We start from the raw sequence: 14,334 nt of genomic DNA, 5'->3' as shown, positions 1-14,334 counted from the left end.
AATAGATTCCATAAGATGCAAATGAATTAAAAATTAAAACGACATTTTATGGCCATCTTTCATACATGTTAATAATACAATCAATATTCAAAATATCCAAAATGTGATGAATGCACATGCATAAATTGTCCTAATGAATATTTGCAGAGGAAAAAAATGTTTGGAGACTAAGCTTTGTAGCTTTTTCGAATTTTCGAAATGTCAAAATGAGAGTGGCTCAATGTGCTCAGTGTGTGAAAACTAATGAGTAATGGTTGCCCGTAAAGTAAATACGGAATAAATTGTATTCATGTGGTTTCCTAAACAAGAGCGTATTGTTGACGTCGACGGCATAAAAAGTTTTATGATTTTTTCGTTTTAATTTTTCGTTTGATTTTTTATTTTTATTTTGCGAACACTTGTTCAATTGTTCCACGTCAAAGTAAATTAATCATCAAATTGAAAGTGCAAAAAGTGAGAGGCTGTGACCGAAAACAATATATATCAAGCACGCATTTTGTGAAGAAAATGTCGAAACTTCGACGCAACATCTTTTCGTCATCTAGAAATAGGAATAAGCACAACGGTGATGGAATTAGTGATATTTCAACGAATGGAAAATTAAAAATGAATAAGGGCAAGGTGAGTGAAGGACACATCGATTGTTTACTTTGATGGATTAAGAATGTTCATTATCATGCCTTAAATATTTTGAAATACTCGTTCAATAGTAGCAGCCTATAGTTTCAATGCGTTGTTTATTATTGTCATATTTGAAATACTTTCTTACATTTTTTCGCTTTCTTTCTTCATCTCAGTGTGATAGCAAATGTAGCTGACGCTGTTGTTGTTTTTTCATTACTTTCAGACATTTTTTTTTTTTCATTTGATTAACCGTTGACGCGTTATCTCTAGTCTTTGGGAGATTAAATTTAATGATTTCGTGCAGTATAATAATATATATGTATATATCGTGCAATATCCCGATTATAACCGATTTGTTTGTTTGTTTGTTTGCAGGTGATGTCACACGGTGAATTTTTGACGCGCGTTCAAAAATCTCTATATTACAGTGACAACAAAGCCAAAATGTCAATCCCATTGTCCGACTATATTGCTGATACATTTTCCGAAACACATGATGGCTATTCGTTGAATCGTTTAAATTACTCGACCGTTGGCAATTTACGCTCTACACCATGTTCACTCATATTGGCTATGATCTATTTGGAACGTTTAAAGGATGCAGACCCCGCATATACAAAACACGTAACACCGACTGAATTGTTTTTAGTTTCAATGGTATGCAATGAATCTTTGAAGAGATAAATGTGCGTTGAATTTTGATAAAATATTTTTTCCTCTTCCACTTTCTTAGATGGTAGCGACAAAATTTTACAGTGGACATGATGATGAGGCGCCATACGTGAATTGGTCCGAATGTGCGAACATGACCCCGGATAATTTGCTCGAAATGGAATTGTCGTTTTTAAATGCAATCGATTGGAAGGTGTATGTCTCGAATGAAGAATTCTTTAACAAAGTTAAATCGCTGGAAATAATATTGGCACAACAGCAGGGAATGAAACGTGGATTTTTTACATACTTGGAAATGAGTAGCATAATGCCATCCGCACATGTGGCCAAACAATTGATACAGTCGATATTGGTTATGAGTTTAAGCTACACTGTTTTAGTTGCAACAATGGTTGCCAGTGTATTTTTAGTTAGTCAAATACCGGGCACATATTTGAATGCACCAACCAGTACAACACATTCATCAGCCAATTTACCTATCAGAAATTCGAGCTTAACGCAAAGAATTGGAACGGCAAACATGCCTCTGGCCACGAATGAACCTAGCGAATCAACCGAAAATTCCAGTGAATCTGATTTAGACGTAATATTAAATCTAGCCCTAGATAGACTGAATAAACCTTCCGAACCAGTGAATGAGAAAGAACAACCGAATACAACAACATGGACATCGTCGTTTTTCTCGTCGTGGTATTCATTGCTGAACATCGATTCACCTCAACGGCCTGTGATAGGAAATAATTGGGACTGGAAATACACATGCAACGAAGGAATAAACGAACATATTTTCTGCAATTCATCGGCAAATAAAGGCTTATTGTCCACTTCCACCAGTGCAGATAGATTTAAATTTAGTTTTAATGGAATTAAACTGAAATGGGCTTGACATCAAATACTATTTTCAATTATTTTCTTGAATGAATTCAACATCAAAATAGACCTGTTGTAATTTTCAAAATCGATGTCAAACTGAAAAATAATAATATAGATTTTAATGTGAAAAACATTCGCAAAATGTACTACACAAGTTCTCAATTTGAATTCTAAACAGAGACTGTTTCGCAGAGCAATATATGTAAGGAGGAGCGCTCTGAGGAGCCCAGCTCCTTCTCAGTGAGGAGCAAAGTATTAAAAGTTACGTTTGTCCTTTGCAGTAGCACCTACTGGCTCTAAAGAGCGCTCCTCCTCACAAATAATGTTCTGAGAAACAGTCTCTGTTTCTAAATAGCAGTCTCTATTTATTACTTTTTTTTTCCATTTATTTGGCTTTGTAAAATTATAATTTTACCCGAAATTTGTACTTTTTCTCTTTTCAAAATAAAGACAAAGAACTGGATATAACTAAATGAACTTTAACAAGAATTTTAACAACAGTTTTAACACAGATGTCGCATCCAATAAGTGAATACAGACCAACAAAACATAATTGATTTGGGCGTTATGCCAAATGTATTTGGTTATAACTTTTATTTCAAAAGTACGAGAATTCTGTGCAAGTAGCAAATATATTTTTATTCATTTTTGTTTTGGCAATTGGTCAAATCTTCAATAAATTCATCCCATTAGGCTTGCCATTTGGCAAATGCTACATTTTTTTCAGTTGCATTCAGCGAGCTGTACTGAATAGCAGGTCACTGTGACGCGATGCAATGTAAAAGTCATGGGACAACGGCAAAAAGGCAATGTAAAAGTCATGGGACAACGGTAACGCTTCCCAAAATGATGGATCATCCACAACAATGAAATCCCTACTACCGTGCTAAATGGTGTCGACACGAGTGACGGATTTTTAAATTTATTTGAACGACGCCATGTTACTATACTTGTCCATTACAACGTACATGTAACAGAAGAAACACACAGTGCATGTCTACGCTAGTGGACATAAACGATTTGAACCGTCAATGTGAACTAGATCAAGTATAGAACTTTACATACGATCATACACGATGAATATGGATTACACAGTCTGTTTCAAAATACCGTCACCAATGTCGACACCATTTGACATCAAAATTTTGACAGTAAAATTATGTGTTATTGTTGTTGTCGTTTCATTGCTGTGGAGATAAATGACGACTAACTTTGATTTTCATCGATTTTCCCCATTTTTCGAGGCCTAGTCATACTAATCTAACCTTTTTCACTGATTTTTTTTTTCAAAATTTCTTTGTTGCTTCGTTAAGAGGAGCCAAATATCTTTCCAATAAGTCACGAATTGCCGTGATTCTATTGAAAACAACCCGTCTACCTGTGATCAAAAATGGCCGAAAAAATTTAAAAATTGCCGAAAATAATTTCAACTTCGGGATGCGATTTTTTTTAAAACGAATTTTCCCAGATATGACACATACACCAAAACATCACATATTTATTCCCCAAAAAAACGCCTAGTTTTTTGATTTTTTCTACGCAATTTTTTTAAAATTTGGATCAAGTGAAAATGCCACATAACACGCCACCTGGTGGACATTAAAAAAAAAAATCAATTCTGACTTCAGATTCAGAAAGGTGAGTCTCACACCTTTCCTACGACATATAAATCATTAAAATGCCTTGCAGATGACCAGAAAAATGTCCGATTGATAAAAAACTAAAAAAGTGCCCACCAAAAATGTTCGTAAATCACTTACGCAACAAATTTAAGAAAAATGTAAAAGAAGTTTGCGTAATTTTCCATTTACTTCCGATAAAAAATCATTTCACGTAATTTAAAAGATGGTACGGACAAAATCCAAAAATACAAACACATCATTCGACCAATTTTCAGTTTTTTCGGCATTTTTGGTAAAATGACCATATTTTCTCCACTTTTCAATCGATCGTGATGATCTTTTTCTTAACCGAGAGAAGAGAGATAGAAATATCGAACCCTGTGTGAAGAGTTTTTTTTTTTTGAATTTTTGATATTCGTTTTTTAAATGAAAACATAAAATATATAAAAATAGCCATGTTCTATCATATTTTCTTTGTAATGCAACAACAATTCTATATAAAAAAAAAACGCCCTGTTCCGCTTTGATATAACAACCATTCAGTACGTTGTTTTTATTCTGGAGCGTTCAATTGAAGGATAAATTTGAGAATTGTTCATTTAATAATAATAAATAAATAAATAAAAAAAATCATCAAATATTTTCATATTATTACCAATTTGAAATAGTAAAGCGATTGAAAAAAGTCTATTAAATTTGGATGCTCGATCTTTTGTTTATTTAAAAATGTCCGGGCGTCTCCATTTCGCAATTTTTGATAGTTACATTATTCAAAACGTTATATTCTCAAATTGTGTAAATTTGCAGAGAATGTGACAGTTCAAATGTAAGATTTCAGTGCATATATTGGAAGTATAAATTAAAACGTAAGGATTCGTATCTAACTTCATATCTATCACACATGCAATTGTTTGGACAGTGAAAGCTGATGTATCTTAAAGAGCGTCAAAAAATCTACTAAATTCGATCTGTCAAAGTGAAAACAATTCTGCACACACAAGTTTTTTATTGCGATTAAAATGTCGAATTACGTTCCAACAAAACAGAATTTGCGGGAAGCAATGCTTTTGTACTTTAATCAAGAGAAAAGTGCTGCTGAATGTCATCGTTTGTTGTCGGAAACGTATCCCAATTATTCAATTTCAATAAGTGTATGTGAAAAATGGTTTGGAAGATTCAGAAGTGGTGATTTTGACACGGAAGACAAAGAGCGTCCAGGCCAGCCGAAAAAATTTGAAGATGAAGAATTGGAATTGTTACTCGATGAAGATCCATGCCAAACGCAAGAAGAACTCGCTAAATTATTGGGAGTTACTCAAGCAACCATTTCACAAAGTTTAAAAGCATTAGGGTTCATCCAAAAATATGGAAACTAGTTGCCGCACGAATTGAAACCGAGAGATGTTGAAAGGCGTTTAACCATCTGTGAAATGCTGCTCGCAAGACAAAAAAGCAAGTCATTTTTGGATCGAATTGTTACGGGCGATAAAAAGTGGATCCACTACGATAACCCAAAGCGAAAAAAATCATACGTTCGACGCGGCGAACCAGGACCATCGCAATCAAAGCAAGATATTTATTGCCGGAAGGTAATGCTCTGTGTTTGGTGGGATCAAAAGGGAACCAGGTGAAACAGTCACAGGAGATCACTATCGACTACAACTGATGCAATTGAAGCGAGCATTGGACAAAGATCGGAAAGAATGGAGGGAAAATCACAACCGGTTAATTCTTCTTGATGGCAATGCTCGGCCACATGTTGCAAATGTCGTCAAATAATATTTGGAAACAACTAAGTGGGAAGTCTTACCCCACCCGCCGTATTAACCAGACATTGCTCCTTCTGATTACTACTTGTTTCGAACGATGCAAAACGAATTGGCAGGCAAACGCTTCACTTCTTTGGAGATTGGGTCGGGGCGTGGTTTCGTTCAAAACAACAATCATTCTTTTGGCACGGAAAATGGGAAAAAGTAGTGGCTAGCGATGGACAATACTTTGAATATAAAAATGTGTACCATCCTCTTGAAATAAATGCCCAATTTCAGTGAAAAATCCTTACGTTTTAATTTATACTTCCAATATTATTGTTAGCAAACCTCAAAAATAATGGATATAGTACCGATGTATAATTCAGTTTCAGAAATGCTGGGTTTCTTCTTAAAATAACTCTTACAACCGGAGAAACAGTTGATGGTGGGCAGCAAAGCGCCGTTAATCTTTTTATGGTAAATAAATGTTATGTGCAATAAAAATGATCTATATTAAAACATTTAATTTATAATTTAAGCAATATCGTCTGTATTCTCTTGGGCAATCCAATCGTCAACCTAAACTCGGCCCCATCAGATCCAATGCCCGAAATGGAGATAAGAATTTAATTGAATTTGAATGTGCTGACAGCCATCCTGATGCCTTCTATAAAGCCTTTCACTTGATTAGTGCAACTGTTACCCTTGAAGATGGCAAATTTCATGAAATTACATTCTTTTCGCCTTAAAGTAATTAAAAAAAACACAAAACAAAAAACAAAAACGAATGGAAAAGGTTTCTTTTTATTAAATTAATAAAAATGATTAAATTAAAATTAAAATTATGTTTCCGTTTTCATCAAACACTCAGTTCTCTTTCTCTCTTTAACGTTGAACTTGACTTTGAATTGAGTAAATAGATTTACGTTCACCAATTCATATCCACAGTGTGTTGCTCTGCAATGGGTTGCCTATTAAAAAAATACAAATTCATTAGTCTTCCACACTAGTCATGCATTGCAGAATGCACATTGCACATAACATATGTCCATAAAGTCTTGACAGTAAATTCAGGCGTTTATTGCGCCACATAAACAAAATCAAAAATATCAACCAATGCACACGGCACGTTTATCAGTACCTCGGGACTACTATCAAACTCAATTCGATGAAATACATCCATTCGCGGAGACGTACAAATTGGATTTACGAAAAAGTGTCTCAAATGGTTGTGGCGGCTAAGTTCAAAACAAATTTCGCATGTGTCTAAAGATGAACCCATCTGCCTACGAACCATATATTGTGTTTCATGGACTTAGTATGAGGACAAAGATTCTAGAGAAAGCAAAAAGTACGGTCGTATTCCCTATTTAAATGCTCCAACCCTCCGAAATTGTCATCAAGTACCGAAAACCGGGTTGGTCAAGCAAAAATTCGTTTTTGGTGATTTTTATGGTTACAGCACATCAAAATTTGAACCAAAACAATAGATTTAGACCCGGTCATTAGGAATCAGCAAAATAAGTAATGAAAAAATTCAATAGGGTGTCAAAAATTGGGTATTTAAGTTTGGAAGGTGTTTTAGATCCAATATTCGAGAATTTGGTGCTGAAACGTAAGGTAAAACCTCCATTGCATGCTCCATTATCAACCAATTGTTGTTGAAATCGATAGAATTCATTGAGAACTATCTGATTTAACACAAAATTTTGGTTTGCAAGCAGAAAAAACCACAATAATGGCTCACTTCTTAAAATATGACATTTCCGTGAAAAAAGGACCATCTGTTTAACTTCACAAAAAGACACCAAATTAATTATTTCTCGTCTGTTTTTGGATGTAAGTTATAGGCGAAGGTCCAAAATACTTGAAACAAGCAACAATTAGCGGGAAGGTTCGAGAGAAAGTTGAAAGAAATCGACATATTGGTCCGCCAAAGCATGATTTTGAAGGTTCGACGCATACTGAGAAAAATCGAAGACAATGGCCTGTTCAGTGTAAGGTGAATGTGCTATTCGTAGCCCATTAATAAAGGTTTATACCAATAAAAAAGAATTTAATATTGTATGTTTGTTGTTCAAATGGCAAACATCTGAATTTACTGTCAAGACTTTATGGACATATGTTATTTGATCGACAACTTACGGTATTTTCCGTGAGAGAACCATTTTTTGAATCGGTTGCATTTCCATTTGCATCGAAGTAGTCGAGTCTTCTGATATTGTTCGATGCAACGGCTGATGTAGTGGTCGCGGTCGATGTGTGTAATCCCACGGTGAGTTTGGTGCATCTCGTTGATATGCTCGATTATCGATGCCACTGCTAGTATTGCCTGCACCGCTGTTCATGTCTCGTGTCTTCGACGATAGACGTCTTAATATTTTATGGCCCAAACTTTCATCAAGCGCCCGGCTGTTTCGTTTTTGATATCGTACGTCATGTGATTCCTGAATATTTATTTAAAAATTATTGACTTCATTTATATGTTGTATAGGTATAATAATTGGTATTTTTTTAAATTAAATAATTTTAAATTTACCTCTAGAATTACGTGTCGATCGTACGGGGTATCAAAATACACTTCCACAATGGTTGAAAATGTGTGCGGCCATACCAAATCAATCCCGGATATAACCGTACCGACGAACAAACACAAAATGCCCGCTACTAAAATCAACCAAAAACACCAACCATAGTGAAATGTCAAACGTCCACCTTCCATGATAATGACGAGCTGAGGCTTTGGCACAAGCCATGAATAACCTAGATTTGTACTAATTAATAATAAACCGGTAACAATTTTTGTGTATGCTCCGTATCTACGAAAATAAATAAAATAAAATCCCGAATAAATATTCCGCCAAAGACACTCGAAGACACATTGAATTCAAATAGGCAGACACACTCACCTTGGCACAGCCACCAATAGTAAATTCATTAAAAGCCACGATGCAAGTGATGCCCATAGCATAATGCTGGCAAAATAACCAGCTGCTCTATATTGTCCGCCCCATGCAAAACCTTCTCGACCCAAACTGAAGTACTCTGCCACGGTTAAAATTGGATACGGTAAACCACGTTTTAGAGCCATGTGATATGAATTTTGCATGTCCAGTGCTGCATCCCAACGAAATTGCTCATTAAAATCAATGTCTCGAACTGTCCAATTTCCAACTGGTAGCGCTATACGAATTTAAAAAACAAAAATCATAATAATAATGTGAAACAAGTTCAAGAACGATAATGACCGTCTCTGCGTTAGTTTTGAAGTGAACAACAGCATACCTTTCAAGGTGACATTCAAATGCATTAAACCAATGTAGGCGCCAATCGTTCCGGGTATTTTTTCACGCGAAAATGATCGATATGGTGCTACGATGTGCGTTGACGAAACATGCCATGCTGAACCAAGACGGGTGACTTCATATGTAAGAAGAGAAAATGGAATCAGAATAAAATTTCCAATAAAATGCTAATTTTTGCGTCAATATGTTCAATTGAATTCACGTTGACTCACCCAAAATGACTAGACCGACGAACAAACTTAAGGTAACCGTTAAAAATGTTGAAAATCTCTGTGACGCCAGACAAGTATGGCAATGAAAAAAAAAGAGAAAAAAGCGATTTTTGTTAATCAACAACAAAAAAACTGGTTTTACATCGACACGAATTTAATCGATGAATAAAAAAGAACTGCATGGTTCTGCGGTATAAATTCTGATATAACTGCAGTTTTATCGCCGTGTCGACACAACGAGCACATATTTTACAAACTTACTTGTTTTCTAACGCCCGGAAATATGATGATAAATGCACAAAATAAAGTTGCAAAGAGAATGCATACGGCGACAATGGACACGTCATAGGTAACCGAGGTGCGATTTGATATCGTATAGAGTGTTGGTCCATCACTGCTATGAAATAAATCGTACCATCCCATTCTCTCTCACTTTTTCAAATGCTGCCGATACTATTTTCGTTGATATACGTAACAAATCACTTTAAATCAACTGAGGAGTATCCTTTCTGTCGAGAGCAATAGCAAAGAAAAAAGAAACACATTAATAAAAAAATTAACTTTCTCTTTTCTTGTGTATGATTTCATGATCAAAAAATGATTATCGAAAAATCACGGTAATGTTTGTTACACAATCACAAAATACCATAAAAGTGCGCAGTACACGTCCGTATGTGAGATTATATTCGAATGTTACTGGATCAATCAAAGATCAAATTGAAAATGAAACCGAATTTGCGTACAGTAGATCAGTCTGAAGCTGAGAAGCGGAATATCATCGAAGCAATTTCCGTTTAAAACTATCGACGTTTGCGTGTGCAAGCAACACACATGACAATCGATTTACGACTAAACATATCATAATTGTCACGACTTCTTTTTTCTACACATTGCATACAATCTCGATCATTTCACGAACAACTTAAATTTTCTTTGACGTTTTTCATTCTACTATTTTTTTGTGAGCGAATTGAAACTAATTACAGGTTTAATATCATGAGAGCTACTACACATGGGAAAGTCAGACGTCCAATTAATTGCTTCCGTAAACTTAGTTTGTGGATGAAAACGAATAAAAGGCGAAGTGCGACTCGCAACAAAGAAATATTTCGTTGTTGCAATTTTTACAGTGTTTAAACCAATCTCCTTACATACTGTGGAATCTTGCTTATCCAATTAAAATGTTCTTTAACATTCGAACGATAGTTGATCATATCATAAAAAACGACCATGCACGACTCTCTTTGACTTAATTTTGAATTAACTTAAATATGAAAAAGAAACACATTTTAACATCCTGTTGATGATCACATCATTTTATAATTAATGGAATACGCTGGTCATACCTGAACATTACCGTGTTAACTTTTGTTTAGATCAATCTGCAAACGAGACGATCTAAAGTTCATATATGAATGAAGAAAGATTGTGCGGTCATTGAGACCATCGACCTACTATAATAAATGTGTTTGGCACACTGAACTAAATGCGCAAATGTGCAAATTGTTTTAATAAAATATTTCCGAAGTACAAACAATAAGTGGAAATCATCTTGAAAATAATAATTTCTACGGTCCATTACGTGAAATGATTGTATGTGTGTACAAGGTGAAGAAAAATTGCAAACGCCAAACCGAAAAAAAAACAGAATCAAGGTATGAGACAATAAAGACAAATAATGACGCATAGCACAAAAAATACGCTAACCAAATCACGTAGAGACGGAGAAGTTTACACTTGATCGGTTATAGTAGCAAATGGTAAGCAAGTTTTTACCATCGAACGCTTAGATTGATTTTTGTTTTACTAAGTTTTTTCCACCAACTCGCAAGAAGTCAATGCGCTGAATGAATGAGAAAAACATTGGCGTCAATATTTTCAAGTTCATCGTCGATTAAGTTTTCAATTTGGAGAAATCAAATGATTCAATAAACATACAAACAAATCAATACATCGACATTCCAAACTAATCGTTTTTTGTTTCTCTATCTCTGTTTTATCAACGATTGAATTCGTGATGAAAATCACGGAATAAATTAAATAACAAAATGTAGACAGATTGCATAATCATCTCTCCAATCTAGCCAATATATCTATTTAATAACAATGATCAACTTCTAAGTATTTGATCAATTCCTTGTCTGATATTTCCACTTTTTTCATTGTGTTAAGCCAGTTTTGATTTTTATTTAAAACACAAAAATTTTTGCGTTTTTTCTTTCATACGGTCTTTTTATGCTGTGTTTAATGTCAATGCTAATTGTGTGACTGTATTTCAGACGGAGCTGGACTAACGTATGTTTTTGAAGCGAAAACAGTGGAATTTGATCGATTTAAATATATATATATAGACTGGGTAGCAAACAAATCATAAATGTAATTTCCGACGGCTCAACAAAAAAAAAACTTTGGAGACACTTGTAAATCGGAGCGACATTTAGTTGTAATTTTATGCGATGTGCGTGCGCGTAAAATGTGTAATTTATGTACGAATTGGCAATGAGCAATTTGATCTTGATACAGAATTTTACACATGCATCTAATGTTTCCATGAAAATACAGTTTTCGTTTCATACAAAAAATCCATGATTATTCACTCCGACATTTTTTGCAGGTAGAAATCCCAAAAGAATGACGATTTCAAAAAGAAAAACGTTAATATTTTAAAGTTACGCATCCAAAACGACTGATTTTGTAATTCTAGTCCACTATGTTTGCAATTATGATTATCATGAATTTTTATCACGTGTTTCGGAATTCGGCGAGTTTTTAGCAAAAAATACGGTAATGAAATTACGCAAAATAATATGCACCATGTGATAATGAAAACAAAACGAACGTAAGAAGAAGAAATGGAAAAAAGTGATGAAATCGACTTACACATGCATCGGATGAAACGTGCGGTAACAGCAATTTTTGCAAACTGTAAGGAAACAAAAAAGGCATGTTCATAATAATAAGGTTTATACTTACTGTATGAAATTTAATCTAAAATTTAAAACAAAAATCACGAAAATCACCACGTACGACAGTACGACACACAACTACCCTCTGAACTGATAGAAAAAAATCGCTACTTTGTTTTACTGCTGAACACAAACTAATTAGGTGCACGATATCGAGATCGCGTACAGTGCATGCTCTTTTCTTCAATGAATAAAATAATTCGAAAGCGATAAATAATGAATATTATTAATTCACTACTTGTTTTATGCCGTTTGATCCCAACGATGAATTTGATATTGATTTTAATTGTGATTGAAATTAATTGATTCACAATATATAATAAAAAATGGTGTGCAAACTACATGGAGTGTCGGATCTTCGAAATCAATAAATCAAATACTTTAACTTTGAGAAATCTCACTTTTTCCATATTTGTCATAAATTTATTTAATACTTGTTTAGGAGAGACCCTCAATTAACTGGCTGAATTGTACGCGAAAAAAAAAAACAAAATCATTATTACGAAATACCGTACGCACAAATCGTAACAACAGAACGCAATAATTCAACAAATTAATTTGACCATTGAAAATGTCATTTGAAAATCCAATTAAAAAAAAAAAAACAAACGAATCGAAAAATTGCAACGGAACAACATTGAATATATCCGTGTAATAAATGTTTGCGTCTTTTAATTTGGAGAATTGCACTTACATTTAGCTGTATTAAATCATTGAACGACAAGTAAACGAAATACAAAAAATTGAATTGTTTATACTTAAAAAAAAAGACGAATGAAATATGAAACGAACAAATCACAAGTAGTCAAATTGCATTTTTCAATGTACCGACGTTCGTCGACGGCATTCGTTCGATGTCAATGTGATATTTCACTGTAGTGTTTTCTTTTTTCTCGTTACGATGATTTATGATAGTGACTTTTTACTCTCGCTTTCGCGCCCATGCAACTCAACAATCAAATTCACTTTTTATACACGTTTCATTGTATTTCTATTTCATGCACACAATGTTTTTCTTTATCACACTCAGACACCACTCATACTCACACAAAATAACTCTCACATCACCAAACAATTGAACACAATTTTTGACTGTTGTGGTTTTCTTGTAACCTGATCGCTATTGTTTTACTTATTAGCACGTCCACCGCTAATTCTCTACTATTGTTATTGTACAAATTTCGATATGTATTGTTAATGTCGATGTTTTGTGTTTCTCTCAACTATATGATATAGATTTCATCTGTCTGTCCACCTTGGAATTTGAATGTTTCTGTGGTTGGTTTCAAATTTTCTCACTTTTGATTTTTACCACAAAATGTGTGTGTGTGTGTTTTGTTGTTGTTGTAAAAAATCAACAGTATAGTAACGCATACGTTTGTTTAAAGAAGACAGCAAATCACATACATTATTTGATGATTGTATGTGTGCACAGCATCTCCGGTCAGTGTATTGATTTGCAGCTGTAGTCTCTGTTTGATTCTCTGTTTGATTTTGATATGGTATGCAATGATGCACCTTTATGTTTGCTTCATAATTTTGTGTGTATGGTGTTTTTTCTTCTCTAAATGAATCACTTTTCTCTATTTAAATGATCTCGTTTGGTTTAATTTACAGCTCAATTCCAATGGCATCGATTTAACAGCAAAATTTTACTTGAAATAACTTTTATGTAATTCGATTGCCCCGCATTTGATTTCACTTCACAAACTGAATTTCAATTAGCCCGAATTATGCATATATGAAAGTACTATGAGAAGAGACGAAAACACTCAGTTCAGTTGGTTCGAGATGGAAGAGCACAAAAACAACCGTTTCACCAAACGAGACTTGTATAACTGAGTTATTGTATACCATTACTTCTTTAATACAGTTACAAATGTACCTCTTCTTTCGAGTTTTATGCGAGCGAGATGGAGTTAAAAAACACGACGAAAAAGAGGGAATTACCGTGTGCACAAGTTAATGTGGACACACAAACACAGTATACCTGAGCTCATTGGTGGTAATAAATAGCGTGTATTCACACAGTGAAAATAAAAGTGAATAACACGGTTTGCGTGTATTGGAAGTTGATGATGTATTTAAAAAAAAATAATTCACTCAAAATGTGATGATGAGCCGCGTGTGAGTGTGTATTCTTCAATATTTTGAAATAATGTGTTCGATTTTCGCGATCAGTTGTTGTTGTCGTCGGTGTAAGACGTGTTCTTGTTTGGCTATACAACAATGCTCTATGCATAAAAAAATTCAATTGACTTAAGTCATACAGAAACCTGTTTGTTTTGAACTGAAGACGAATGATGATG

General features: G+C 34.2%; 2 protein-coding genes across 8 annotated transcripts; one reads left to right on the top strand and one right to left on the bottom strand.

The window, feature by feature from the left end:
* Positions 1–252: 252 nt before the first annotated feature.
* Positions 253–2,646, top strand: LOC116337966 (protein CNPPD1). 2 transcript variants are annotated; one of them, XM_031762966.1, is made up of 3 exons: positions 253–621; positions 1,000–1,281; positions 1,358–2,646. In XM_031762966.1, the coding sequence occupies exons 1-3, from the start codon at positions 508–510 to the stop codon at positions 2,180–2,182; spliced, it is 1,221 nt and encodes a 406-aa protein (XP_031618826.1). In that variant the 5' UTR covers positions 253–507; the 3' UTR covers positions 2,183–2,646. The 2 variants fall into 2 exon arrangements, with proteins under 2 accessions (XP_031618826.1, XP_031618827.1); XM_031762967.1 differs by lacking the exon at positions 253–621 and adding an exon at positions 825–927.
* Positions 2,647–6,371: 3,725 nt separating this feature from the next.
* Positions 6,372–13,884, bottom strand: LOC116337964 (dual oxidase maturation factor 1). 6 transcript variants are annotated; one of them, XM_031762960.1, is made up of 9 exons: positions 13,073–13,884; positions 11,940–11,982; positions 9,321–9,568; positions 9,060–9,117; positions 8,828–8,962; positions 8,452–8,725; positions 8,082–8,361; positions 7,688–7,989; positions 6,372–6,513 (listed from the first exon to the last, which is right to left on the bottom strand). In XM_031762960.1, the coding sequence occupies exons 3-9, from the start codon at positions 9,480–9,482 to the stop codon at positions 6,471–6,473; spliced, it is 1,254 nt and encodes a 417-aa protein (XP_031618820.1). In that variant the 5' UTR covers positions 9,483–9,568; positions 11,940–11,982; positions 13,073–13,884; the 3' UTR covers positions 6,372–6,470. The 6 variants fall into 6 exon arrangements, with proteins under 6 accessions (XP_031618820.1, XP_031618821.1, XP_031618822.1 ...); XM_031762961.1 differs by having other exon boundaries at positions 13,402–13,884; XM_031762962.1 differs by having other exon boundaries at positions 13,433–13,884.
* Between the last annotated feature and the right edge of the window lie 450 nt (positions 13,885–14,334).

The sequence above is a fragment of the Contarinia nasturtii genome, unplaced genomic scaffold (assembly GCF_009176525.2).
Source record: "Contarinia nasturtii isolate CC-2019 unplaced genomic scaffold, AAFC_CNas_1.1 Cnas_scaffold_350, whole genome shotgun sequence".
Taxonomy (NCBI): Eukaryota; Metazoa; Arthropoda; class Insecta; order Diptera; family Cecidomyiidae; genus Contarinia; species Contarinia nasturtii.
The sequence above is the reverse complement of the archived record's forward strand: the minus strand, read 5'-3'. Positions and strand labels throughout refer to the sequence as shown.